Consider the following 26,858-nt stretch of genomic DNA (forward strand, 5'->3'; position numbering starts at 1 on the left):
TTGTGAAATATGTTAACTTTACGGCAGTAGTACAATGAAATACATGATAAGTACAGTAACATACAGAAAAAATAGGGTAAGTATATATCTAGAACACTAGATACTAGAATACTACAGCACAGTACAGGCCCTTTGGCCCTCGATGTTCTGCTGACCCATATATTCCTTAAAAAAAAGTGCTAAACCCACACTACCCCGTAACCCTCTATTTTTCTTTCATCCATGTGCCTGTCCAAGAGGTTCTTAAATACCCCTAATGTTTTAGCCTCCACCACCATCCCTCGCAAGTCATTCCAGGCACCCACAACCCTCTGTGTAAAAAACTTACCCCTGATGTCTCCCCTGAACTTCTCTCCCTTAACTTTGTACATATGCCCTCTGGTGTTTGCTATTCATGCCCTGGGAAACAAGTACTGGCTATCCACCCTATCTATGCCTCTCATAATCTTGTCAACCTCTATCAAGTCCCCTCTCATCCTTCTATGCTGCAAAGAGAAAAGTCCCAGCTCTGCTAACCTTGTCTCATTAAATAGTTATGTTAAAATAAGTAGTAAAAGACAAATAAATTTTTAAAAAGTAGTGAGGGTTTCATGGGTTCAATGGCCATTCAGAAATCAGATGGCAGAGGGGAAGAAGCTGTTCCTGAATTGTTGAGTGTGTGTCTTCAGGCTTCTGTACCTCCTCCCTGGTGGTAACACTGAGAAGAGGGCATACCCTGGGTGATTGGGGTCCTTAATGATGGATGGTGCCTTCGTAAGGCACTGCCCTTGAAGATTTCTTGGTTACTATGGAGACAAGTACCCAAGATGGAGCTTGCTTCAATCTTGTGCAGTAGGCCCCCCTCCTCCCCCATACTAGACAGTGATGCAGCCAGTCAGAATGCTCTCCACGGAATATTTGTAGAAATTTCCGTGTGTTTTAGTTGACAAATCAGATCTCCTCAAACTCCTAATGAAGTATTGCTGCTGTCTTGCCTTTTTTATAGCTGCATCAATATGTTGTGTTCTCAGAGATATTGACACACAACAACTTAAAATTGCTCACTCTTTCCACTTCTGATCGCCCTATGAGGATTGATTTGTGTTCCCTCGTCTTACCCTTTCTGAAGTTCTCAAACAGCTCTTCGGTTTTGCTGACGTTGAGTGCCAGGTTTCTGCTGCAACACCACTCAACTAACTGGTATATCTCGCTCCTGTACACTCTTTCATCACCATCTGAAATTCTGCCAACAATGGTTGTATCATCAGCAAATTTATAGATGCCATTTGAGCTATGCCTAGCCACACGTCATGGGTGTAGACAGAATAGTACAGTGAACTAAGCACACATCCCTGAGGTACGCCAGTGTTGATTGTCAGTGCGATGGAAATGTTATTTGCAATCCACACAGATTGTGCTCTTCCGGTTAGGAAGTCAAGGATCCAGTTGCAGAAGGAGGTACAGAGGCCTAGGACTGTGGGAATGATGGTGTTAAATGCTGAGCTATAGTCAATAAGCAACTTCCTGACATAGGTTTAACACTTGCTTTGCCTAGTAGCATGATCTCGGGGGTGGTAACCCCACTGCCCGGCCAAACTTTAGAACTCCCGGCCGGCTCCCTTTCACGCTCTCCAGCTAACAAAAAAAAACCTGGAGAGGGATGGGCTCCACCAGGTTTCAGATGCCCAAAACATGCCGTATGATGAGCGTACCAAAAGCTTGTCATGATGGCATGCACGTACGTGTATACACACACACACACACGTTTTTGAGTCTGGTGGTCCTGGCGTGGATACTACGTAGAGTGGCACAAACAGTCCATGAGCAGAGTGGGAGGAATCCTTCATGTTGTTATTGGCCTTTTTCCAGCATCTTTCTGTGTATATATCCTGGATGGTGAGTAGCCTGCTGCTGGTGATTCTTTCGGCAGTTTTGACGACCTGTTGTAGAGCATTACAGAGGATTCCTAAACCATAAAGATATTTGCTGTTGGTCAAAAGAATCTTGTTAAATGTCACTTATCTACTGCCATTTGTAAATAGATTTCACTGACTGTTGTAGTACTTTATTGGATCAGACCACTTTCGGTGTATAAACAGATATTTATCTGCTGTTAAATATCCTTGGACTGTGATTTCTGCTACAGTCTCCCTCCTGCTTCCAGCACCTTGTGCTGTTTGGAGAGAAGGGAGACTGCAGGAAAAGTCACTAGAAAACGTCGAGCTGGTTGGGTCATGACTAGCGAACTGAACCAACCTCTTCAATATTCTTTTCTCAGAGAGTCCTAGACACGGAGCTGGGCCCAAACTGGCGCGACAAGTTGGCGGTGTTTGAGGAGAAGCCATTTGCCGCTGCTTCGATCGGACAAGTACATCACGGAGAACTGAAGGACGGCCGAGAGGTAGCCATTAAGATCCAGGTACCTCCATTTCCCTTGCTGAGAGTCCAACTCTCATTTGGATGACGAGATTCCATCTCTTCAAAGTTCAAACTAAATGTTATTATCAAAGTACATCTATATACAATCCTGAGATTCATTTTCTTGTGGGCATATCCAATAAATCTATAAAATAATAACCCCAACAGAATCAATGAAAAACCGCCGACTAGGGCTTTCAACCAGAGTGCAAAAGACAACAAACTGTGCAAATACAAAAAGAAAAAATAATAATAATAAATAAATAAGCAATAAGTATTGAAAGCATGAGACAAAGAGTTCTTGAAAGTGAATCCATGGTTTGTGGAAATATTTCAGAGATAGTCTCACGGCTGTAGAAAAGGAGGAGGTCTTGGAGGGATTGTCTACTGAGTTTCTGTGAGTGGAAGTTAGGAACGGGAAGGGTTTAATAACTCTACTGGGTGTTTCTTAAACCACCCAATAGTAACAGGGATATCGAGGAGCAGATAGGGAGACAGATTCTGGAAGGGTGTAATAATAACAGGGTTGTCGTGGGAGATTTTAATTTCCCAGGTATTGATTAGCATCTCCCTAGAGCAAGAGGTGGCGTTTGTTAGGTGTATTCAGGAAGGTTTCCTGACACAATATGTAGATAAGCCTACAAGAGGAGAGGCTGTACTTGATCTGGTATTGGGAAATTAACCTGGTTAGGTGTCAGGTCTCTCAGTGGGAGAGCATTTTGGAGATAGTGATCACAATTCTATTTCCTTTGCCACAGCATTGGAGAGGAATAGGAACAAACAGGTTAGGAAAGCGTTGAATTGGAGTAAAGGGAAATATGAAAATATGAAGCTATCAGGCAGGAACTTGGAAGCATAAATTGGGAAGAGATGTTCTCAGGGAAATGTACGGCAGAAATGTGGCAAATGTTCAGGGGATATTTAGGTGGTGTTCTGCATAAGTACGTTCCAGTGAGACAGGGAAAGGATGGTAGGGTACAGGAACCGTGGTGTACAAAAGCTGCTGAAAATCTAGTCAAGAGGAAAAGAAAAGCTTACAAAGGGTTCAAAAAAGTAAGTAATGATAGAGATCTAGAAAATTATAAGGCTAGCAGGAAGGAGCCATGAGAAGGGCTTGGCAAGCAGGATAAAGGAAAACCCCAAAGCATTCTACAAGTATGTGAAGAGCAAGAGGATAAGATGTGAGAGAATAGAACCAATCAAGTGTGACAGTGGAAAAGTGTTTATGGAACCGGAGGAGATAGCGGAGGTAGTTAATGAATACTTTGCTTCAGTATTCACTACGGAAAAGGATCTTGGTGATTGTAGGGATAACTTACAGTGATTTGAAAAACTTGAGCATATAGACATTAAGAAAGAGGGTGTGTTGGAGCTTTTGGAAAGCATCAAGTTGGATAAGTCACCGGGATCGGACAAGATGTATCCCAGGCTACTTTGGGAGGCGAGGGAGGAGATTGCCAATCCTCTGGCAATGATCTTTGTGTCATCAACGAGGATGGGAGAGGTTCCAGAGGATTGGAGGGTTACAGATGTTATTCCCTTATTCAAGAAAGGGAGTAGAGATAGTCCTGGAAATTTAGGACCAGTGAGTCTTACTTCATTAGTTAGTAAGTTGATGGAGAAGATCCTAAGAGGCAGGAGTTATGAACATTTGGAGAGGCATAATGTGATTAGGAATAGTCAGCATGATTTTGTGAAAGGCAGGTCATGCCTTACAAACCTGATTGAATTTTTTGAGGATGTGACTAAACACATTGATGAAGGTAGAGCAGTAGATGTAGTGTATATGGATTTCAGCAAGGCATTTGATAAGGTACCCCATGAAAGGCTTATTGAGAAAGTAAGGAGACATGGGATCCAAGAGGACCTTGCTTTGTGGATCCTGAATTGTCTTGCCCACAGAAGGCAAAGAGTGGTCGTAGACAGGTCATATTCTGCATGGAGGTCAGTCACCAGTGGTGTGCCTCAGGGATCTGTTCTGGTACCTCTCCTCCATTATTGGGGTATTGTTGCAGCTGTATAGGATCCTGGTCAGATCCCACCTGGAGTACTCTGCTCAGTTCTGGTCACCTCACTACAGGAAGGATGTGGAAACTATAGAAAGGGTGCAGAGGAGATTTACAAGGATGTTGCCTGGATTGGGGAGCATGCCTTATGAGAATAGGTTGAGTGAACTTGGCCTTTTCTCCTTGGAGTGACGGAGGATGGGAGGTGACCTGATAGAGGAGTATAAGGTGATGAGAGGCATTGATCATGTGGATAGTCAGAGGCTTTTTCCTAGGGCTGAAATGGCTAACACGAGAGGGCACAGTTTTAAGATGCTTAGGTACAGAGGGGATGTCAGGGGTAAGTTTATTATGTACAGAGTGGTGAGTGTGTGGAATGGGCTGCCGGCGATGGTGGTGGAGGTGGATACTAAAGGGTCGTTTAAGGGACTCCTGGATAGGTACAGGGAGATTAGAAAAATAGAGGGCTATGGGTAACCCTAGGTAATTTCTAAGGTAGGGACATGTTCGGCACAGCATTGTGGTCCGAAGGGCCTGTATTGTGCTGTAGGTTTTCTGTGTTTCAATGATGGGCAAGTGAAGTTAAATGAAGTTAGCCCATTTGGTTCAAGAGCCTGATGATTGAAGGGTAGTAACTGTTCCTGAACCTGGTGGTGTGAGCCAAGAGGCTCTTGTACCTTCTTCCTGATGGCAGCAGTGAGAAGAGAGCACATCTGGTGGTGTGGATCCTTGATAGTGGATGCTGCTGTCTGGCGACAGCATTTCACGTAGATGTGCTCAGTGGTTGGGAGGGCTCTACTCATGAAGGACTGGGCTGAATCCACTACCTTTTGTAGGATTTTTCCGTTCAAGGGTGTTGGTGTTTCCATACCATGTTGTGATGTAGCTGGTCAATATACTCTCCACCACACACCTATAGAAGCTTGTCAGAGTTTTAGAAGTCATGCCGAGTCTTTGCAAACTCCTAAGGAAATAGAGGCGATGCCATGTTTTCTTTGTAATCACGTTTACATGGATGGGCCCAGGACAGGTCCTCTGAAATCATGACACCAAGGAATTTAATGTCCACCTTTGACCCCCCACTGAGGACTGGCAGATGGACCACCAGTTTCCTCCTCCTGAAGTCAATGATCAGCTCCTTGGTCTTGCTGACATTGAGCAGGAGGTTGTTGTGGCACCACTCAGCCAGATTTTCAATCTCCCTCCTGTGTGCTGATTTGTCACCACCTTTGATTCAGCCTATAACAGTGATGTTGTAAGGAAACTTAAAAATGACATTGGAGTTGTGCTTAGCCACACAGTCACAAGTGTAAAGTGAGTGAGAAGAGCAGGGGCTGAGCACACAGCCTTGTGGTGCACCTGTGCTGATGGAGATGTTGTTGTCAATCTGAACTGACCAGGGTCTACAAGTAAGGAAATTCAGAATCCAATTGCACAGGTACTGAGGCCAAGGTCTTGGAGCTTATTGATGAGTTTATATTGGTGTGCTAAGTAGACAGATCACCAGAGCCCTCACCATCCAGGATGTCACACACAAAATGCTGGAAGAACTCAGCAGATCAGGCAACATCTTTTTTTTCAATATTTTTATTGATTTCTTACATAAAATAATACAGAGTACAGTAAGGTATATAATATATATCGATTACAATATATTGCAATCACATATATAGTTTCATTACCTCATATCCGTATACATTGAATTTAAACATAATATTGAAAAGATATACTTTGTTATACAAAAAAAATCTAAACCCACTACCAGAAAAAAAACCAGCTGTTTGGTTAAAAAGAAAGAAAAGGAAAAAGTCCTTATCATATAATAAAACATACTGTTAGCCAACATCTGTGCTTAAGAGCAAATCAAAGATTTTGAAAATAATTCAAAAAAGGTCCCCACAATGTTAAAAAACCTTGTCTAGGTTCAGAAATTGAACACTGGATATTCTCTAAATGTAAACATGACACAACATCATGTAACCAGTGAGTATGAGTAGGTGGAGAGGCATCCTTCCACTTCAGCAACAATGTCCTCCTGGCTATAAGAGAAATAAAGGCCAAAATATGCAAATCATGTGTCTCCAGCATAATATCATTTCCTCCAATGATACCAAATAAGGCAGTCAAAGGATTAGGTTTAAAATTTACTTTAAAAAGCACCAAAAAAGTTTGGAACACTTCCTTCCAACATTTTCCAAGACTCGGACAAGACCAGAACATATGGATTAGTGAAGCTTCTCCATTGTTACATCTATCACAATAGGGAGATGTATCCGAATAAAAACCAGACAGCTTATTTTTAGCCACTTTAAATTGTAGAAGGGAATGACGGGCACATAGCGATGAGGTATTAACCAATTTAAAAATTTTATTCCAAGTATCCTCAGAAATTGGAATCTGTGAATCTTGTTCCCAGAGATTTTCAATTTTGTCTAAAGGAATATTTCTCATTCCGAACAACATTCCATAAATATTAGATATAAATCCATTATGGAAGGGTTTCAAATTAAAAATTGTGTCAAGTAAATTCTTATCTGGGCTTTTAGGAAATGTATGTACTTGAGAATGCAAAAAGTCTCTAATTTGTAAGTATCGAAAGAAATGGGTTTTGGGTAAGCTATACTTAGCTGACAATTGTTTAAATGAAGAGAGACTATCTCTAACAAAGAAATCCTGAAAACAATGAATACCCAATCTATTCCACTCTTTAACAACTACATCAGTCATAGAAGGTTTAAAAAAAAGTTAGAAAATATGGGATTTGAAAGTGAAAAACTCAATAAACCAGAATTTTTCTAAATTGTACCCAAATCCTCAAGGTGTGTTTAACTACAAAATTATCAGTTCAGTTACTTAAGGATAAAGGAATTGAGGATCCGAGAAGAGAAATGATAGAAAATTTATTAACAGAATTAGCTTCTTCTAAAGAAACCCAGACTGGACAGTCCTCTCGATTAATATAATATAACCAAAACGTAAGATTCCGTATATTGACTGCCCAGTAATAAAACCTAAAATTGGGTAAAGTTAAACCTCCTTTCTTTTTAGCTTTTTGAAGATGAACTTTACTTAATCGAGAAATTTTATTTTTCCATATATACGAAGATATAATAGAATCCAAACAATCAAAAAAAGGATTTAGGAATAAAAGCAAGTACGGCCTGAAATAAATATAAAAATTTAGGCAAAATATTCATTTTAATAGAATTAATTCGGCCAATCAACGATAAAGAGAGGGGTGACTAATTTGATGGTGCTTTCTTAACATAATTCAGAAGTGTAAAAAACTTGAAATTAAAACTAAATATGATCTGCTTTTAACTTATCCAATTGAAACTCAACTTTTAAAAGATAAAAGTCAGTTTTATGTTCATGGGGATAAAACGGCTAAACTATTGGCTAACCAATTAAAGACCTTTATAGTTAAACGCCAACTTAAGGAAATTTGTAAAGCTAATGGTGATAAAACATCTGATCACTTAGAAATAAATGATACTTTTAGAGAGTTCTATTCTAAACTTTATCGTTCTGATCCTCCTAAAGATAATACTGTAATGAATAATTTTTTAGATCAATTAAACATTCCTACACTTTCTGATGATAATTGAAAATTGCTGGATCAACCCATTTCTTATGAGGAAATTGCCGAGGTTGTTCACTCTTTGCACTCGGGGAAGGCTGCAGGTCCTGATGGATTTTCTAGAGAGTTTTATAAGGCTTTTTCCTCTTTGCTTATACCTCACTTATAAGGGCCTTAATTCAATTTCTTAATATAATTGAATATCTTATTACGTTTCACAAGATGGTTTAACCCTTTCACATTAAAACTAAGTAAATTAAAAATATGGTCCATTTTAAATATTGCTTAAAGGAGATGTTTGAATAAAGACCACTGGAATATATATTAAATCCAAACAATGAGCTTTAAGAAAAAGTAACCAAGCAATAAATGAAGCTAAGAGAACCAAACAGCTGATAGAAAAAAAGAAAAACACCCACCACCCAAAGAGAGAAACTCGACCAAAGGGCAGTAGACAGCTAAACCTACCATCCCTCCTAAAACAAGCTACTGGCTGAGCTCCAAAAAAAAAAAAATTTTTCAAGGCAAAACTGCATTCCAACAAGACACAACAGAAAAACAGCAAAATTAAACATATTTTAAAAAACTTATAAAAAATTATAGTATCGAAATATTAGAAAGAAATATGAAAGTTCAAAGCATATTAACGTAGAAAGTTTTAACTCAAAGAAAACTTACTAATATCAAGTCCTTAATTTTTTAAACAAGGAAATAAAAGTACAAAAAAATTAGATATGAAAGTATGCCAAAAGTAAAAAAAAACGATTGTTCATAAAAGAAAGTAATGAACAGTTAGACTGCTGATTCTAAAAAAACGATCCATCAGGCAGACGCAACATAAATTTGTGTAAAGAGTTATTGAACTTCTGAAATTGATTCGGCAGTCAAGAAATCCTGCACCTCTTGACGGTCGAGCAAAACCATCTCTGAGAACCACTTTTCAAGGTGATTCTAAGATGAGCGGGGTGACAAAGAGAGGGTTTAAAACCTTTATTGTACAGCTCAGACATGACTTTCTTAAACTTGAAGTGTTCATTCAACAGCTCGGGTGAAAAATCTTCTGCAATTCTGAACTTCTGGTCTTCATAATCAATCATACCTTTCTAACAAGATTCACGAATTAAAAGTTCCTTTGTTTGAAAGTTGTGAAGACAAATTATCACAGAGCGGGATCGTCCTCCCAGAGGAGGTCTTGGTACAGGCGATCTGTGAGCTCGATCTACTTTAGGTGGAGATTTTAAAATATTCAGAAATAAATTAGCCAGAAGGTTTGCAAAAAATTCCGAAGGCTGATTGCCTTCCGATGACTCTTTAAAACCCAGAATGTCTGCCTGTCTACTATAAGCCTACTGACTCTCACAGCTATCTGGACTATTCCTCTTCTCACCCTGTCTCTTGCAAAAACGCCATCCCCTTCTCGCAATTCCTCCGTCTCCACCGCATCTGCTCTCAGGATGAGGCTTTTCATTCTAGGACGAGGGAGATGTCTTCCTTTTTTAAAGAAAGGGGCTTCCCTTCCTCCACTATCAACTCTGCTCTTAAACGTATCTCCCCCATTTCACGTACATCTGCTCTCACTCCATCCTCCCACCACCCCACTAGGAATAGGGTTCCCCTGGTCCTCACCTACCACCCCACCAGCCTCCGGGTCCAACATATTATTCTCCGTAACTTCCGCCACCTCCAACGGGATCCCACCACTAAGCACATCTTTCCCTCCCCCCCTCTCTCTGCATTCCGCAGGGATCGCTCCCTACACAACTCCCTTGTCCATTCGTCCCCCCCATCCCTCCCCACTGATCTCCCTCCTGGCACTTATCCGTGTAAGCGGAACAAGTGCTACACATGCCCTTACACTTCCTCCCTTACCACCATTCAGGGCCCCAAACAGTCCTTCCAGGTGAGGCATCACTTCACCTGTGAGTCGACTGGGGTGATATACTGCGTCCGGTGCTCCCGATGTGGCCTTTTATATATTGGTGAGACCCGACGCAGACTGGGAGACCGCTTTGCTGAACATCTATGCTCTGTCCGCCAGAGAAAGCAGGATCTCCCAGTGGCCACACATTTTAATTCCACATCCCATTCCCATTCTGACATGTCTATCCACGGCCTCCTCTACTGTGGAGATGAAGCCACACTCAGGTTGGAGGAACAACACCTTATATTCCGTCTGGGTAGCCTCCAACCTGATGGCATGAACATTGACTTCTCTAACTTCCGCTAAGGCCCCACCTCCCCCTCGTACCCCATCTGTTACTCATTTTTATGCACACATTCTTTCTCTCACTCTCCTTTTTCTCCCTCTGTCCCTCTGAATATACCACTTGCCCATCCTCTGGGTCCCCCTCCCCCGTCTTTCTTCCCGGACCTCCTGTCCCATGATCCTCTCGTATCCCCTTTTGCCAATCACCTGTCCAGCTCTCGGCTCTATCCCTTCCCCTCCTGTCTTCTCCTATCATTTTGCATCTCCCCCTCCCCCTCCAACTTTCAAATCCCTTACTCACTCATCCTTCAGTTAGTCCTGACGAAGGGTCTCGGCCTGAAACGTCGACTGCACCTCTTCCTATAGATGCTGCTTGGCCTGCTGCGTTCACCAGCAACTTTGATGTATGTTGCTTGAATTTCCAGCATCTGCAGAATTCCTGATGTCTGTCTGTCTGTCTAGGTACCATATCCAATGCAGACTTTGGTGACCTTGGTTTTCCATATAGATCTATCCTTCGTTTTTTGGATGACTTCCATTTCCTCGATGTGTAACCACCTGGCTAGGCTTTTGATGTACATAAGCCGAGGTCTTCCTCTAGGTTTGCTCCCCTCAATCTTTCCAGGGAATATAAGTTTTTCTAGTTCATCTTTCCGAATGATGTGTCCTAGGAACCTGAGTTGTCTTTCTCTTATTGTTGGTATGAGTGATCGAACTGCTTGGGCTCTTCTGAAAACTTCTTCATTTGATGTGTGTGTGGTCCATGATATTTTTAACATTCTCCTGTAGAACCATAATTCAGCTGCTTCTAGTCTCTTTTCCATTGCTGGAGAAATGGTCCAGCATTCATTTCCATAAGTCAGGATAGAATAAATGTAGCACTGCAGTGTTTTGTTTTTAGTGTGCATACTCATCTTTCTGTCTGTTAATATGGTCTTCATTTTTTGGAAAGCTTCTTTCGCCATTGCTATTCTGTATTTGATATCTATGTCGCACCTGCCATTACTTGTTATTAGGCTGCCAAGATATCTGAATTTGGTGACTTGTATGATGTTTGTATTTCCGATCACAAAACCCAGAATACGTAGATTATTTCTTCGGTTTCTATTTTCTAAGTCGATAATCTTCTGTCTTAATGTTTCATTAACCTTTAACTGTTTCTCGCTGATCTGTGCCAGGTCGTCAATCTTCGCGTCGAACGTCATCAAAATATCTCCGTTCTCTTTTATCCGTTTATCGTGTTCACTTAAAGTTTTTTGAATAGAATACAATTTTCCATCCATCGGTTTAAATTCAGTGCTGAGTTGCTGTAACTCCTCCGAAAGTTCATTTTTATGTCGCCGAAGTGTCACCATAATAGATTCCAAAGTTACCAGAGGGTCCTCTTCTTTTTTAGTAGCTTAGAACAACTCATCATAAAGCAATACTGCGTTTAAAAGTAAGTTTTCAAAACAAGTTGGAAGCAGTAAATTAAAAAGAGTAAGAGCACCTATAAAAGTGTTGCTACTCCATCAACAACCAGTAGGATCTGTTCAGGCAACATCTATGGAGAGAAATAATCTATGAACGTTTTGCCCAAAATATCAGGAGCCTGATAGTTACAGGGTAATAACTGCTCCTGAATGTGGTGGTGTGGGACCTAAGGCTCCTGTATCTCCTGCAAAATGTTAGCAATGAGAAGAGAGCATGGCTGGATGCTGGAGGTCATTGATGATGGATGCTGCTTTCTTGTGACAGCGCTCCTTGTATGTGTGCTCAGTAGTGGAGAGGGTTTTGTCTGTGATGGACTGGGCTCTATCCATTGTAGACTTTTCTGTTTCTGGGCATTACTGTTTCCATACCAGGCCATGAAATAACCAGTTAGCATACCCTTTACTGTGTATCAGTAGAAGTTTGCCAAAGTTTAAGATGGCTTGCCAAATTTACATAACCTTCTAAGGAAGTACTGGCACTGTCGTGCCTTCTTTGTGATGGCACTACCTGCTGGCCCCTGTGAGTGCACTTCAGCTGATATAACACCACTGAGCGAGACTCCCGGAGGACGGACAAACTTGTGTTCAAAGTGCAGACCAATGGCAGCCTATGGACTGTATTGGATCAATTGCGAAAATGTGGCAGAATGATCGCACAATGAATTGATCTGACCAACACGTGGAGGGCTCTCGCGCTGGTTTTCAAGTACACACGCTTTTGGATTGGCAAGCCCTGGTTTGTGGCTCCTACACTGTCAGTTGCCCAGGATGTGCCATTACTAACGTGACTCAGTAAAATGTTTTATTCTACTACTACGGTGTCGTTTTTGCTCCGTGTAGACAAACAGCCCGGAGGCTCCTTTGTCCCACAAGACTTGTGACTGGGCCGGTGATGCTACCTCATGGAAGGTGACTTCTTGGTCCTGAAAGCAGTTTGAATTGCTCTCCAACATAAATAAACATGTAAACAAAACAGAAGTTTTTTTTGTGTGGAGCCTGGAGCCAAGATTTTTCTTTATGAACCCATATTACGACCAGTGGTGACTGTGTAGAGAAACGTCTTTACCGAAGGAGGTGTAAGTGCTCCTACCCTCTGCTAGCCTGCAGACCACTCTTGGGAAAGGTGTAGCACCTGCTTAGCCTCTCCCCCCGCCGATTAGGGTCACGTGAAGCCATGTGAGGAGGAGGTGGTGGATGATCGTATGAGCAACTGGTGCATATCACAAGCCCTGGTTATGTGACCACTGACACCAGGCGGACAATCTCTGAAGAGTATTGATCATGGCTAAGATCACTTGTCTTGTAAAGGCACTGCCCAAAAGTAGGCAATGGCAAACAACTTCTGTAGAAAAATTTGCCCGTAACAATCATGGTCATGAGATCATGATTGCCCACGTCATACAACACGGCATGTAATGATGATTACAACCATGGGTTTGCTGGATATTTCCAACTCCTACCACAGCTCTCTGACCCATGAACACAAGACATTGGGGAGGCACAGTAACAGGGCTACTGCGCTGACGACAAGGGTTCAGTGCCTGCTGCTGTCTTTAAGGAGTTTGTACGTTCTCCCCATGACTATGTGGGTTTCCTCCAGGTGCTCTGGTTTCCTCCCACATTTCAAAGACGTACAGATTAGGATTAGTAAATTGTGAGTATGTTACGTTAGCGTCAGAAGCACGGTGACACTTGTGGGCTGCCCCCAGCACGTCCTCACACTATGCTGATTGTTGATGTGAACAACGTATTTTATGGTATTTTCCAATATATGCTTAACAAATAAAGCTAATGTCTTTTCACCTTTCACCCTTAACTCATGACCTCTCGTAATCCAACCTAACCTCAGTGGAAAAAGCCTGCTTGCATTTACCCTATCTATACCCCTCAGAATTTTGTGTACCTCTATCAAAAGGTCTTGGACCAGAGGGCACAGCCTCAGAATTTTTGGGACGAGGTTTGATAGCCCAATTTACATGTGACCAATGAAGCTAATTTTTATCTTTAAAATAGTCGTGCTTTGATTCACTGAAGAAGAGTACAGTTGTCTTTGAGCTAGGAGACCAAAAAAATGCTCATTTGCAGTTCTCTTTGAGCTAGGACAGCGAAAACATGCTCATTTATTGTGCTTGTTCTGTTTTGTCAGTATCCAGGGATAGCTCAAAGCATCAAGAGTGATGTTGAGAACCTCCTGTCTGTGCTGAAGATGAGCATCCCCCTGCCTGAAGGTAAAACAGAGATGGCGAAGTCCTTTCACCTGCTCGTTGTTCAGAAACAGGGCCCATTCTAATCCGTCACTGCCTCTTTTCCCACCCTCCCTTGTAGGTTTGTTTGCTGAGAGCGCCATTGTGGTACTGAGGCGTGAGCTGGAATGGGAGTGCGACTACATTCGGGAGGCTACCTGTGCCAAGAGATTCAGGTACGACCAACCATCATTGAGGAAAATGCACTCCACAATAGAGCCTTCATTTTAATTGCACTATTCATGAAATAACAAGGCACTTCGCTAGTGAGTAAACAGGCAGATGTTGGATCTGTGGAATTTACTTACACAAGATAGCTGTGGAGGCCAAGTCATTGGGTATATTTATAGCAGAGGTTGATAGGTTCTTGATTAGTCAGGGCATCAAAGGTTACGGGTGAAGGCAGGAGAAGGGTGTTGAAAGGGATAATAAATTAATCATGACAGAAAGGCAGAGTAAACAAGGTGGGCTGAATGGTTCAACGTTCCATTTAATCTCAGAGAATTTAAACAGTATACACCTTGAAATTCTTACTCTTCACAGTCATCTACAAATCAAGAAAAACCCCAAAGAGTGAATGGCAGAAAAACATTAGAACCCCAAAGCCTAGCCACCTCCTCCCTTCACACAAGCAGCAGTAGCAAAGCATCAATCCTCCGCCCTCCCCCCACCTGCCTCAGCAAAAAACATCAGCCCCCCACCACCACCACCCACCATGCAACGTTGACAAAGATACCATGATCTAAAGTCCATCCAAAACTACTGTTCACCTCAACAGTTTGAGATGCCTGGGGCTCTCTCTCTCCTCCTAGTGAGGGAGAGAGAGATATCACTCCTGCCACAGTGAGAGGGAGACCAACAGCTGGCTGCTTCGATGTTATAGTCTGCAGCGTTGCTTATTTCGACAGCCGCGTACACTGTTGTCTCGATGTTCTGATCTCCCACCGTGCTTCCGTCAGTAACAGTGGCGTGGAATTGGTTCGTCCACAGGCCACAGGGCCGCACCCCGAAGGTGCCAATCTTCTAGGCCACTCCTGGAGATAGCGAATTCACTAGTCCGCTTGGTGAGCTCCAAGAATGGGAGCCCACCTCCGTGAAAAAGTGCAGTTTGAGGGCAGCTGTACATCACAGACTCTGACAGGACCCCAGCCACCTTGAGAAGGGGAAAAGAAACATTAGAAGAGTTATAAACTGTTTCACAGATGGACTGACACATGTCACTCTCTGGCACCATCTTTAGCTCCTCCAAAAATGGCCTAATTCTGCTCTAATAGTTTATAGTCTTATGATGACAGTTAGCCAAGGACAAAGATATTGGGACATGTGAGCATAAGTTTGGTCCAACAGATTAGATATTCTATTCAAATTCAGTTTCATTTATTTATCACAAGTACATCAAGGAGTCAAAGTGCATTCATCATACAGAAATTCATCCTCCTGTAGGCAGCCACAAAATAAAGAAGCACTATGAAACCTGTCAAGGAAATGTCAAACACCCAACCCGCAGAAAAGGAGAATGAACAGCACATAGAATATCAAACATCAAACTAGTGATATTCAGTTTAGTTCAGTTCAGTGCCATGCTGCTAACCAGTGCAGGCCATAGAACCATTCCCTAGAACCATAGAATTACCATTCTCTGCTAAAGCATTCCAGTCTGCATCGATCAAACTGCTCAAAAATAGCAAACTAAAGAGTAACCAGAATCCTGGATCATATCATGTGCAACATAAATCTCGAAGTTACCCAAACGAGTTCACAGCCTCTCTGATTGATCCTAGCAATGTGGATCCCAAGACTCTTGCACTTTCCTCTGATGGCAGCTAGCGAGAGGAGATGAAGACCGGTCAAATGCAGATGGACAGTGCTGAGCACCCATCTGTCCTCTGCTGTCCTCTCATCAGCCTTGCTCGACGCCTCATTCAGGGAGGAGCAATGGGGACAATCATGGGCTCATACCCTCCACATCTCAATCGGAGAGAAGTAATGGAGTTGATCATTGGCTCGCACCCTCCACATCTCAATCGAAGAGAAGCAATGGAGTCGATCACAGGCTCGCACCCTCGATGCCTCAGTCGGAGAGAAGCAATGGAGTGAACCCATGATACCAGGCCTCCAGGCCGCACAATCCACTCGAAACCTCACTGAACTCCCTTGAAGACAGCAAAGCACCAGATCACTTAATTGGCCCAAAAACACATCATCAAAATGTAAATCACAGGTGCCAATTACACGCAGCGTAGTAGTAGAATCATATTTGAAAGTGTACTTATCAAAACGTTAACTGAAATCTGTCTTTTTCGTTAACAACCAACACAACTTACGAAGTGCTGGGACAGCCCACAATGCTTCGCAACATCAGCAGCAAGAGCCAACAAAATAACAACAGCAAAACGTCCTTCCTCCCAGTGACACACTCAGACATTCCTCGACCCCAGCACAGGCCACCAGCGTGCTTCCAGCCTCCAGTAGACTTAGTGGGGAGAGAGGCTGAAAGACGTCTTAGAGCGTGGTTAGCAACTGCAGGCAAGCCCACCAAAGATACAATCAAAATCAGGTTCAATATCACTGGCATATCTTGTTAAATTTTTTGTGAAAAACTAGGAATTACAGGAAGAAATATATATATATATATATATAAGTAGTGAGGTAATGTTCATGGATGCGTTGTCCATTTAGAAATTGGATGGCAGAGGGGAAGAAGCTTTTCCTGAATTGCTGAGTATGTGCCTTCAGGCTTCTGTATCTCCTCCTCAAAGATAGCAATGAGAAGAGGGTACGTCCTGGATGTTGGCCGTCACTGCCTTTTTGAAGCACTGCTGGATGCTGGGGAGGCTAGTGCCCATGATGGAGCTGACTGAGTTTACAACTTTCTGGAGCTTACTTTGACCTTGTGCAGTAGCCCCACCTCTCCCCTACCCCCATACCAGATGGTGATGCAGCCAGTTAGAATGCTTCTCACGGTACATCTGCAGAAATTTGCAAGTGTCTTTGATGACATACCAAATCTCCTCAAACTCCTAATGAAATATACAGCCACTGTCGTGCCTTCTTTGTAACTGCATCAATATGTTGGGGCCAGGATCCTCAGAGACATTGACACCCAGGAACTTGATTAAATTCTGAAAATAGTGTAAGTATATTTTGTTATTTTAAATTACTAGTCCTCTATGGCAGGGTTCCACACAAAAAAAATACTGGAGGATCTTCAGGCAATGTTCATCATCAAAGACCTCCCCACCAAATCACCATCAGGTCCGTGCCCTCTTCTCGCAGCTACCATCAGGCAGAGAAGCCTGAAGTCCCACGTAGGCAGGTTCAAGAACAGCTACGCCTCTTCAACCATTCTTAAACCCAACCTGCATAACCCTCATCAAAGTCAAGCTGACTGTCATCTGCACAAGTGCAATGAAAAACTTACTTGCAGCAGATATGCGTCATTCACGTTAAAAAAAACATAATGTTGGAGAACAAAGATTTTGCTTCCTGAATAATTTTGGGTGTATCTTATGGATTTTGGGCTGCTGATCATGAAAATCACCATGAAAATTTCCCTGTCACACCATATTTTAAAAATTGCTTGTATTTGTTATTTCAATCCATAATTCAAGTCAGAAGAACTTGAAGCCAAGATTAAGGAACACATTTTTGTGGGTCCACAAATCAAACAGGTCATCAATGACAGGCAATTTGAAGAACTTCTAGTGGAACCAGAGAAAATCACATGGAAGGCGTTCAAGGATGTTGAAAATTTTCTTGGCATCTACAGAGCAACAAACTACGTGCAGCTGGTTGACAACATGCTTCAAGCATGCAAAACCACAAAGTGCAACGTCACTAAAGATTCATTTTCTGCATTCCCATTTAGACTTGTTCGGTGCAAATCTTGGCACTGTCAGTGATGAGCATGGTGAAAGGTTTCACCAGGACATTGCGGTCATGGAGGAATGGTATCAGGGCAACTGGAATCCATCAATGCTGGCTGATTATTGTTGGACACTTAAGCAAAAAGCCTCAGACACTGAGCACAAATGAAAATCATCAACAAAATATTTTTAGCTTAGTTAAACTATTGCAAAGTGTCAGTGCCATTATGCAATTAAACACATTATATTCAACAAAAGTTAATTTCTTGTTTCTTCAAATTCCAAAATGATATAAATAGTCCGAAATTATATTTGTGTTCAGCTTCAAGCAGTGTATCATAAACAAAGAAAAGTTTCTGAGGAAACAACACTTTTGAAAAAAATTGTCCAGTATCATACACAAGTTTTACAAGAACGAAGACAATTTGAACTAAAACAAAAACCAAGTCCTTTTGCGTGCAAAGTGCTAAATGTCGATTAGAGTTGTATCGAACAGTTCAAAAACCGAGTGAATGAAGAGACACAGCAGTTCTTGAACTTGGTGATGTGGCACTTCAGACTTCTGTACCTCCTGCCCAATGGAAGATGCAGGAAAATGGCATGGCCCTGAGGGTGGGGATCTTTGATGAGGCAGTGCCTCCTGTAGGTAGGGGGTGGTGGTGGTGGGATGTCCCCATGATGTTCTGGGATGAGTCCACTATTCTCTGCACATTTGAATTGCCATACCAGACCACGATGCAACCAGTCAGGGAATTTTCAGCAGTATATCTGTAGACCAGGGGTTCCCAATCTTTCTTATAACATGCACCAGTACCATTAAGCAAGGGGTCCATGGACCCCAGGTTGGCAACCCCTGCTGTAGATGTTTATGAGAACGTTCAATGACAATCTGCCTTCACCTCCTAAGAAAGATGTTAGCATTCACTCTCCCTTCTCTCTTTTTCTATTCCTGATTCTGGTTCCATTCTCGCTCCTCCTCACCTGCCCATCACCTCCACCTTCCCTTTCTCTCATGGTCCACTATCCTCACCTATCAGATTCCAGCCTTTTACCACTTCCATCTATCACCTGCCAGCTTCTTATTTCATTCTCTCTTCCCACCTGCCTACATTCCCTCTCACCTTGTCTCACCTGTCACTTGTCACCTTCTTATTCTGGTTTCTGCCTTCTTCCTTTCCTGTCCCAGTAGAATCATAGAAAAATACAGCACAGAAACAGGCCCTTCAGCCCATCTAGTCCATTTAAACAGCTTACTCCCATCAACCTTCACGTGGACCACAGCCCTACCATGCATGCTGGCAGCTCATTCCATACTCTCATGACCCTCCGAGAGAAGTGTCCCCTCATGTTTCCCTTAAACTTTTCACCTTTCACCCTTAACCCATGACCTCTAGTCGTAGTCTCAACCTGAAACGCTGACCATTTCATCCTCTCCATAGATGCTGCCTGACAGGCTGAGTTCCTGCAGCATTTTCATGTGTGTGTTGCTCTGGTTTTCCAGTATCTGCAGAATCTCTTGTGCTTTTATGCTGTCCTTGTGGTTGTAAAGCAGATGATAAGGAATTACTTTGCTCCTGTGTCACCTGAGTCTGTGGAAGTAAAAGTTGGTAATCGGGAAATGTGAAACAGGCGGGGTGGAGATATGTCTCTACCAAAAGAAGCGTAAGGTGCACCTTCCCTCCACTAGCCTGTGGGTCATCCTTGGGCAAGGTGTAGAGAGTGCTTAGCCACCTCCCCCCCCCCCACCTGATCAGGGTCATGTTAAGTCATGGGAGCAGGTTTGGATGGTTGCACATATCACAAGTCCTGGTTATGCCACCACTGACACTAGGCAGACAATCTCTGAAGAGTATTGATAATGGCTGAGTGGCAGGGGGTTGTGTAATGGCTGTCTGTAAAAACATTACCCAGAAGAAGACAATGGAAAGCCACTTGTGTAGAAAAATTTGCTCAGAACAATTGTGGTCATGGATAAAGAGAGGAATCAGAATGGCAGCATGGGGAGGCGGGTGGTGGGAGTCTTCCCCACAGGCAGATTAGGGATGAATGGAAGACCATGATCGCCACGTCATAACGATGATGAAAGCAGGTTATGTATCCTCACTTGCTGCTAGCAATCTGTGATACCTTCAGGGAGAGTTAAAAACCAAGAGAATTCACATCATTTCCCCAGGGCAGTGACTGTAAGTCAGCACTCTGCCACTGGGTGGGGCCATTGTCTCAGTTTACCAGGTTCCTTTGCCAGGCGTCTGTGTCTTTAACAACACTGGCGTGCTCACTCACTCACAATCCTGCAGTACCTTGATCTGTAAAATTGTTTACAGATCCATCCATGGCTTTGACCCACCCAGTATCCGTAATCAGCAGCCCTGCAACCCTGAGGTGGTGAATCCAAGCCTCTTTAACTCCTGGAGTAAAAGAAAGGTTTGCCTTGTCCTGAGTGGCAAAAGTATCCTTACACGGTTCATTGTCACCGATGTGCGTGACAGGAAATTTGCAGTACAAAGATGTAAAATTACTATAAATTGCAAAAATAAATCGTCCAGAAAGAATAAGGAATAATAACATAAGTTCATGGGCTGTTCAGAAATCTAATGGTGGAAGCGAAGAAAATGTTCCTGAATCGTTGAAAGCAACACACATAAAAACCTGGAGGAACTCAGCAGGTCAGGCAGCATCCATGGAAATAAATAAACAGTCGACATTTTGGGCCGAGATCCTTCTTCAGGACTGTATGTGTGCCTTTAGGCTCCTGTGCCTCCTCCCAGATAGTAGGAATGAAAAGAGGGCATGTCTGGATGGTGAGGGTCCTTGATGATGGATGCCGCCTTCTTGAGGCATCGCCTTTGAAGACGTCCTCAATGGTGAGGAGGCTCGTGCCTGTGACGCAGCTGACTGAGTCTTTTACCGATCCATGCATTGGCCCCTTCATGCCAGACGGTCAGAATGGTCTCCACAGTCCATCTGTAGATATTTGCTGGTGTCTTTGGTCGTTCCTCACTCTCAGATTTGGGCTCTGCCACTTCAGTACGACCTGTACCTCACCTTTCCAATTCAGCTTGGCTCTTAAATGGGCCAGACCTTGGACCTCTCCTCGCCTCCCCTTGCCTCGGCTCCACTGCATCTTATTTCCTCCAAGTCCACTCTAGCTCGGACATGCTGCAACCATCCTGCCTCAACGAGACTCCGGCCACTCCTTAAAAACGCCAGATCAAACAGGCGATTCTTCTCAACTCCAACTGGGAAGCCACAGGCTCCCGTCGCAAAGATCGTTTACCAGAAAAAGAGCGAGTAACAAAGTATTTGAGACCTCGTTAAGAGATTGGGGTCCAGTGATATAAAACTGAGGTCTCTGGAATTTTCCAGACAGATGAGCTTTGGAGGTTGGATCATTGGGGGCGTTTGAGGAGGGAGGCAAATGAAAGATTTGGGGATTGAGGAGTATGCACAGGAGAGGAACAAAGAACAGCTCAGGCCCTTCGGCCTGCGTGTTGTGCTTCCACTTTAACCTACTCTATGGTCAACCCTTCCCTCTGACATAGCCCTCCAGTTTTCTTCCATCCATGTGTCTTCCAAATGTCCATAATGCATCTGTCTCTACCACCCACCACACTCTGTGTAAAGAAAAAACTACCTCAGGCATTTCCACCCTGGGAAAGAGTCTGTGGCTGCCCACTCAATCCATGCCTCATTTCATCTTGTATACAGTGGCATGCAAAGGTTTGGGCACCCTGGTTAAAATTCCTGTTACTGTGAATAGTTAAGTGAGCAGAAGATGAACTAATCTCCAGAAGTCATAAAGTTAAAGATGAAACATTCTTTTCAACACTTTAAGCAAGATTAGTGTATTATTTTTGTTTTGTACAATTTTAGAATGAAGAAAAGGAAAGGAGCACCATGCAAAAGTTTGGGTACCCGAAGAGATTTGATCCTTCAGATAACTTTTACCAAGGTCTCAGACCTTAATTAGCTTGTTAGGGCTATGGCTTTTTCACAGTCATCATTAGGAAAGGCCAGGTGACTCAAATTTCAAAGCTTCATAAATACCTTGACTTCCCAAACCTTGTCCCAACAATCAGCAGCGATGGGCTCCTCTAAGCAGCTTCCTAGCACTCTGAAAATTAAAATAAATGATGCCCACAAAGCAGGAGAAGGCTATAAGAAGATAGCAAAGCGTTTTCAGGTAGCCGTTTCCTCAGTTCATAATGTAATTAAGAAACAGCAGTTAACAGGAACGGTGGAGGGCAAGTTGAGGTCTGGAAGACCAGGAAAACTTTCTGAGAGAACTGCTCGTAGGATTGCTAGAAAGGCAAATCAAAACCCCCGTTTGACTGCAAAAGACCTTCAGGAAGATTTAGCAGACTCTGGAGTGGTGGTGCACTGTTCTACTGTGCAGCAACACCTGCACAAATATGACCTTCATGGAAGAGTCATCAGAAGAAAACCTCTCCTGCGTCCTCACCACAAAATTCAGCGTCAGAAGTTTGCAAAGGAACACCTAAACAAGCCTGATGCATTTTGGAAACAGGTCCTGTGGACTGATGAAGTTAAAATAGAACTTTTTGGCCACAATGAACAAAGGTATGTTTGGAGAAAAAAGGGTGCAGAATTTCATGAAAAGAACAACTCTCCAACTGTTAAGCATGGGGGTGGATCGATCATGCTTTGGGCTTGTGTTGCAGCCAATGGCACGGGGAACATTTCACTGGTAGAGGGAAGAATGAATTCAATTAAATACCAGCAAATTCTGGAAGCAAACATCACACCGTCTGTAAAAAAAACTAAAGATGAAAAGAGGATGGCTTCTACAACAGGATAATATCCTAAACACACCTCAAAATCCGCAATGGACTACCTCAAGAGGTGCAAGCTGAAGGTTCTGCCATGGCCCTCACAGTCCCCTGACCTAAACATCATTAGGAATCTGTGGATAGACCTCAAAAGAGCAGTGCATACAAGACGGCCCGAGAATCTCACAGAACTAGAAGCCTTTTGCAAGGAAGAATGGGCGAAAATCCCCCAAACAAGAATTGAAAGACTCTTAGCTGGCTACAGGAAGCGTTTACAAGCTGTGATACTTGCCAAAGGGGGTGTTACTAAGTACTGCTATGCAGGGTGCCCAAACTTTTGCCTCAGGCCCTTTTCCTTTTTTGTTATTTTGAAACTGTTAAAGATGGAAATAAAAAAGTAATCTTGCCTAAAATATTAAAGAAATGTGTCATCTTTAACTTGATGCCTTTTGGAAATCAGGTCATCTTTTACTCGCTTAGCTATTCACAGTAACAGAACTTTTGACCAGGGGTGCCCAAACTTCTGCATGCCATTGTACCTCTCATCTTCCTCCACTGCAAAGGGAAATACCCTAGCTTGCTCAAGCTATACTCATCAGAAATGCTTTTTAATCCAGACAGCATCCTGCTGAATCTCTGTAGTCTCTCTAAAGCTTCCACATCCTTCCTAAAATGTGTCCAGAACTGAACACAGTACTTCAAGTGTAGTCTAACCAGAGTTTTATAGAGCTGCTGGGAGGCGCGCTGGAGATATGTCTCTAACAAGGAAGGTGTAAAGCACTCTTTTCCCCGGCTAGCCTGCAGGTCACCCTTTGGCAAGGTGTAGCATCTGCATATTACCCCCCCCCCTCCCCGGGATTAGAGTCACATTAAGCCATTGGAGCAGGTGGTGGATGGCCGTATGAGCAGCCGGCGCCTGTCGCATGTCCCGGTTATGTGACCACTGACCTGGGATGTTCAGAGTGAAGGGGCTTGCCGTGTCCATTCTGGGGCAGCTCACTCACCTCCGGTCCCCACCAGACACTCAGCTCTCACCTGTAGCTGTCTGCATGCAACAACAGCCACCGTCGGGTACACCACTTCGACGGGCGGGCTAGCTAGGTGGGGGTATCCGGCGAGCCTCGTACCCTGGTGAGATAGGGACATGCCTATCCAGTGGAATGGGTGGATGAGATCTGCAGTGAGGGAGCAAAAGACATGACAAGCGTAGAAGACGTCATGGTTATCCACTGCAACCAAGAAAGACCCCGGTTGTGACGATTACTCGTTCCACTGGACCCAGATTTCCGAGGTCGAGAGAGTGGAACTGCCCAGTGCAATGGGTTTTCCACTTTAAACACTCTCCCTCACAGGTTTCCTGTCATTGTTGGACACAGTGGACAACCACCATCACAATTACCACAACCCCTCTGTCCAACGCAGGCAGTGGTAAATTTTTTAAATTAATGAATTAGATTGTTATTGTTACATGCACCGAGGTATAATGGAAAAATGCCATCCATGCAAACCCTTACAATACTGTGCTGAGATAGAACAAGGGAAGACAATACCAGAATGCAGAATGAAGTGTTGCAGTTCCAGAGAAAGTGCAGTGCAAGAAAACAATAAGGTCCAAGGCCACGACAAGGTAGATTGTGAGGTCAAGGGTTCATTAGACCATCAGGCATAGGAGCAAAATTAGGCTGTTCGCTCCCTTGAGTCTCCTCCATCATTCCATCATTTAATGTCCCTTTCAACCCATATCTCCCCTCACCCCGGATTGAGTCACGTTAAGCCTGCCTCCTCCCTATAACCTTTGATGCCCTTACTAATCAAGAACCTATCAACCTCTGCCTTAATGTTCTATCCAGCCATCTGTGGCAATGAATTGCTCCTCATCTCTGTTCTAGTGGGACATCCTTATATTCTGAGGCTGTGTCCTGTGGTTCTAGACTCCCCCACTATAGGAAGCATCCTCTCCACATCGAGGCCTTTCAATATTCAATAGGTTTCAATGAGATCCACCCCCCCGCCCCCTTCATTCTTCTAAACTCCAGTCAGTTCAGGCCCAGAGCCATCAAACATACCTCATACGTTAACCCATTCATTCCCCAGATCATGTATCACCAGGAACATTTCAATTTGACTTCCTATTCCCATTCTGGCATGTTGGCCCATTGCTGCCTCTACTGCCGTGATGAAGCTAAGCTCAGCTTGGAGGAGCAACGTTCAGTCTGGGTAGCATCCATCCTGGCTCAAGGACAGCTTCTAGTCTGCTGCTATAATCCTACTGAATTATCCCCTAGTACAGTAAGATAGGTCTTGATCATTATGATCTTGCACCTTATTGCCCACCTGCACTATACTGTCTCTGTAGCTGGTACACTTTATTCTGTTATTTTCCCTTGTACGACCTCAGTGTACTGATGGGATAACATGATCTGTATGGATGGCGTGCAAATTTTCACTGTACCTCAGTACATGTGACAGTAAAAATATATCAATTTACCGTGGTCATTGTCTCTTCTCCATTCTGCTGTCGGGCAGAAGATACAAAAGCCTGAAAGTACGTCCCACCAGTCTCTGCCAGCTTCTGCCCCACTGCTGAACATTTTACGGTACAATGATAAACTTCTAAGTGCCACAGTAAAGCAGCCAGCGTCTGCAAAGACCCCTCCCACCCCAGATATTCATCTCCCCTCTACCATCAGGCAGAAGATACAAAAGCCTGAAAGCACATGCCACTAGCTTCTATCCCGCTGTTGAACACTCTGCAGTACGCTGATACACTCCTAACTTACTGCTATTAGGACAGCATTGAAGGCCCTCCATCTCTGGGGGTGTTCAGGGCTTTCTTTATCATGTCGGTAGCTTCCTCTCAGTTTTCACTACTGTCAGTCCTGGGTGGAGACTCAGGAATACCGTCACACTCAGGCGCAGGCGAAGGTTTCATTGCTGTTTCCATAACAGTTTTGTTTGACCAGTCAGGGTTATTAGCCTTGAGCTGAACCCCAGAACCTGGAGGACCGGCAGACCACTTTTAGTGTGGCCCCTCCCCTTTGACCTGTTTGGTATGGGTGACCCTACCAAAAGCCTTTACTCTGGCCAGCATAGCTCCTCATGAGGCACAGAAACCTCCAAACTCTACAACAAGATGGTGGTTCTCGTAACAACAGGTTACAAACAGTCCACAGGAACAGAGCCCTGCTGTAAACTGGGGACGACCTGTGTAGCTTTAGAAGAGGTTGGCAGAGACCTTTGGCGATGATAGATGGCACTCTGCAGGCTGGAGAAGAATCTAAATTCTGCATTTGTTCAAATGTTGCTGCAACTGTGTGAGTTAATTTGCAAGTGATTTAATCCTGCCGAGTCAATTAAATTCAAGCAGAAAGTGCCAGTGTCCATACCGTGTAAGTAGCAACACCATTAAAGATTTAAAGAGGTTTATTCCAATCAACACTATAGCATAGCCTTGTGTGATCCTGCTATGGTTTACAGCCATTGAAGTACTTTTCATAAAAGCACTGCTGTAGTATATAAAGACAACGTGGTGTTAGAAATCCAGGAATCTGCAAGCAGCCGTCTAGTGTGTGGCTCACTGTGGCAGGGCAATAGGCTCTGTGCTCGTGTGGTGTTGACCAACGAAGGTGTAACCCTGGTTCTGAATTACTGTTTGGACTATTGCGTTAATGGACAGTGGACTTTCACAGACTTACAGTTTTTATATTTTGTGTTTTTCACCCATTTCTTTCTGTTTAGTTGTGCAAGAGGCAGGGTTTTGGGGTCGATGTTCTTGTTCTGTTTTGTGCGGGGGAAGGGGGTTTGGGATCGATGTTCTTGTTCTGTTTTGTGCGGGGGAATGGGTTTTGGGATCGATGTTCTTGTTCTGTTTTGTGCGGGGGAATGGGTTTTGGGATCGATGTTCTTGTTCTGTTTTGTGCGGGGGAAAGGGGTTTGGGATCGATGTTCTTGTTCTGTTTTGTGCGGGGGAAGGGGGTTTTGGGATCGATGTTCTTGTTCTGTTTTGTGCGGGGGAAGGGGGTTTGGGATCGATGTTCTTGTTCTGTTTTGTGCGGGGGAAGGGGGTTTGGGATCGATGTTCTTGTTCTGTTTTGTGCGGGGGAATGGGTTTTGGGATCGATGTTCTTGTTCTGTTTTGTGCGGGGGAAGGGGGTTTGGGATCGATGTTCTTGTTCTGTTTTGTGCGGGGGAATGGGTTTTGGGATCGATGTTCTTGTTCTGTTTTGTGCGGGGGAAGGGGGTTTGGGATCGATGTTCTTGTTCTGTTTTGTGCAGGGGAAGGGGGTTTGGGATCGATG

At 43.6% G+C, this 26,858-nt stretch overlaps 1 protein-coding gene across 2 annotated transcripts in view; it reads left to right on the plus strand.

The window, feature by feature from the left end:
• coq8b (coenzyme Q8B) overlaps positions 1 to 26,858 on the plus strand; it is a 101,508-nt gene that overhangs the window by 60,388 nt on the left and 14,262 nt on the right. For both annotated transcript variants that reach the window (XM_063063503.1, XM_063063504.1), the window contains exons 8-10: positions 2,258 to 2,398; positions 13,808 to 13,889; positions 13,987 to 14,080. In XM_063063503.1, the coding sequence (XP_062919573.1) occupies positions 2,258 to 2,398; positions 13,808 to 13,889; positions 13,987 to 14,080 (317 nt within the window). The remainder of the gene's footprint in view (positions 1 to 2,257; positions 2,399 to 13,807; positions 13,890 to 13,986; positions 14,081 to 26,858) is intronic.

Source organism: Mobula hypostoma, chromosome 12 (genome assembly GCF_963921235.1).
Source record: "Mobula hypostoma chromosome 12, sMobHyp1.1, whole genome shotgun sequence".
Taxonomy (NCBI): domain Eukaryota; kingdom Metazoa; phylum Chordata; class Chondrichthyes; order Myliobatiformes; family Myliobatidae; genus Mobula; species Mobula hypostoma.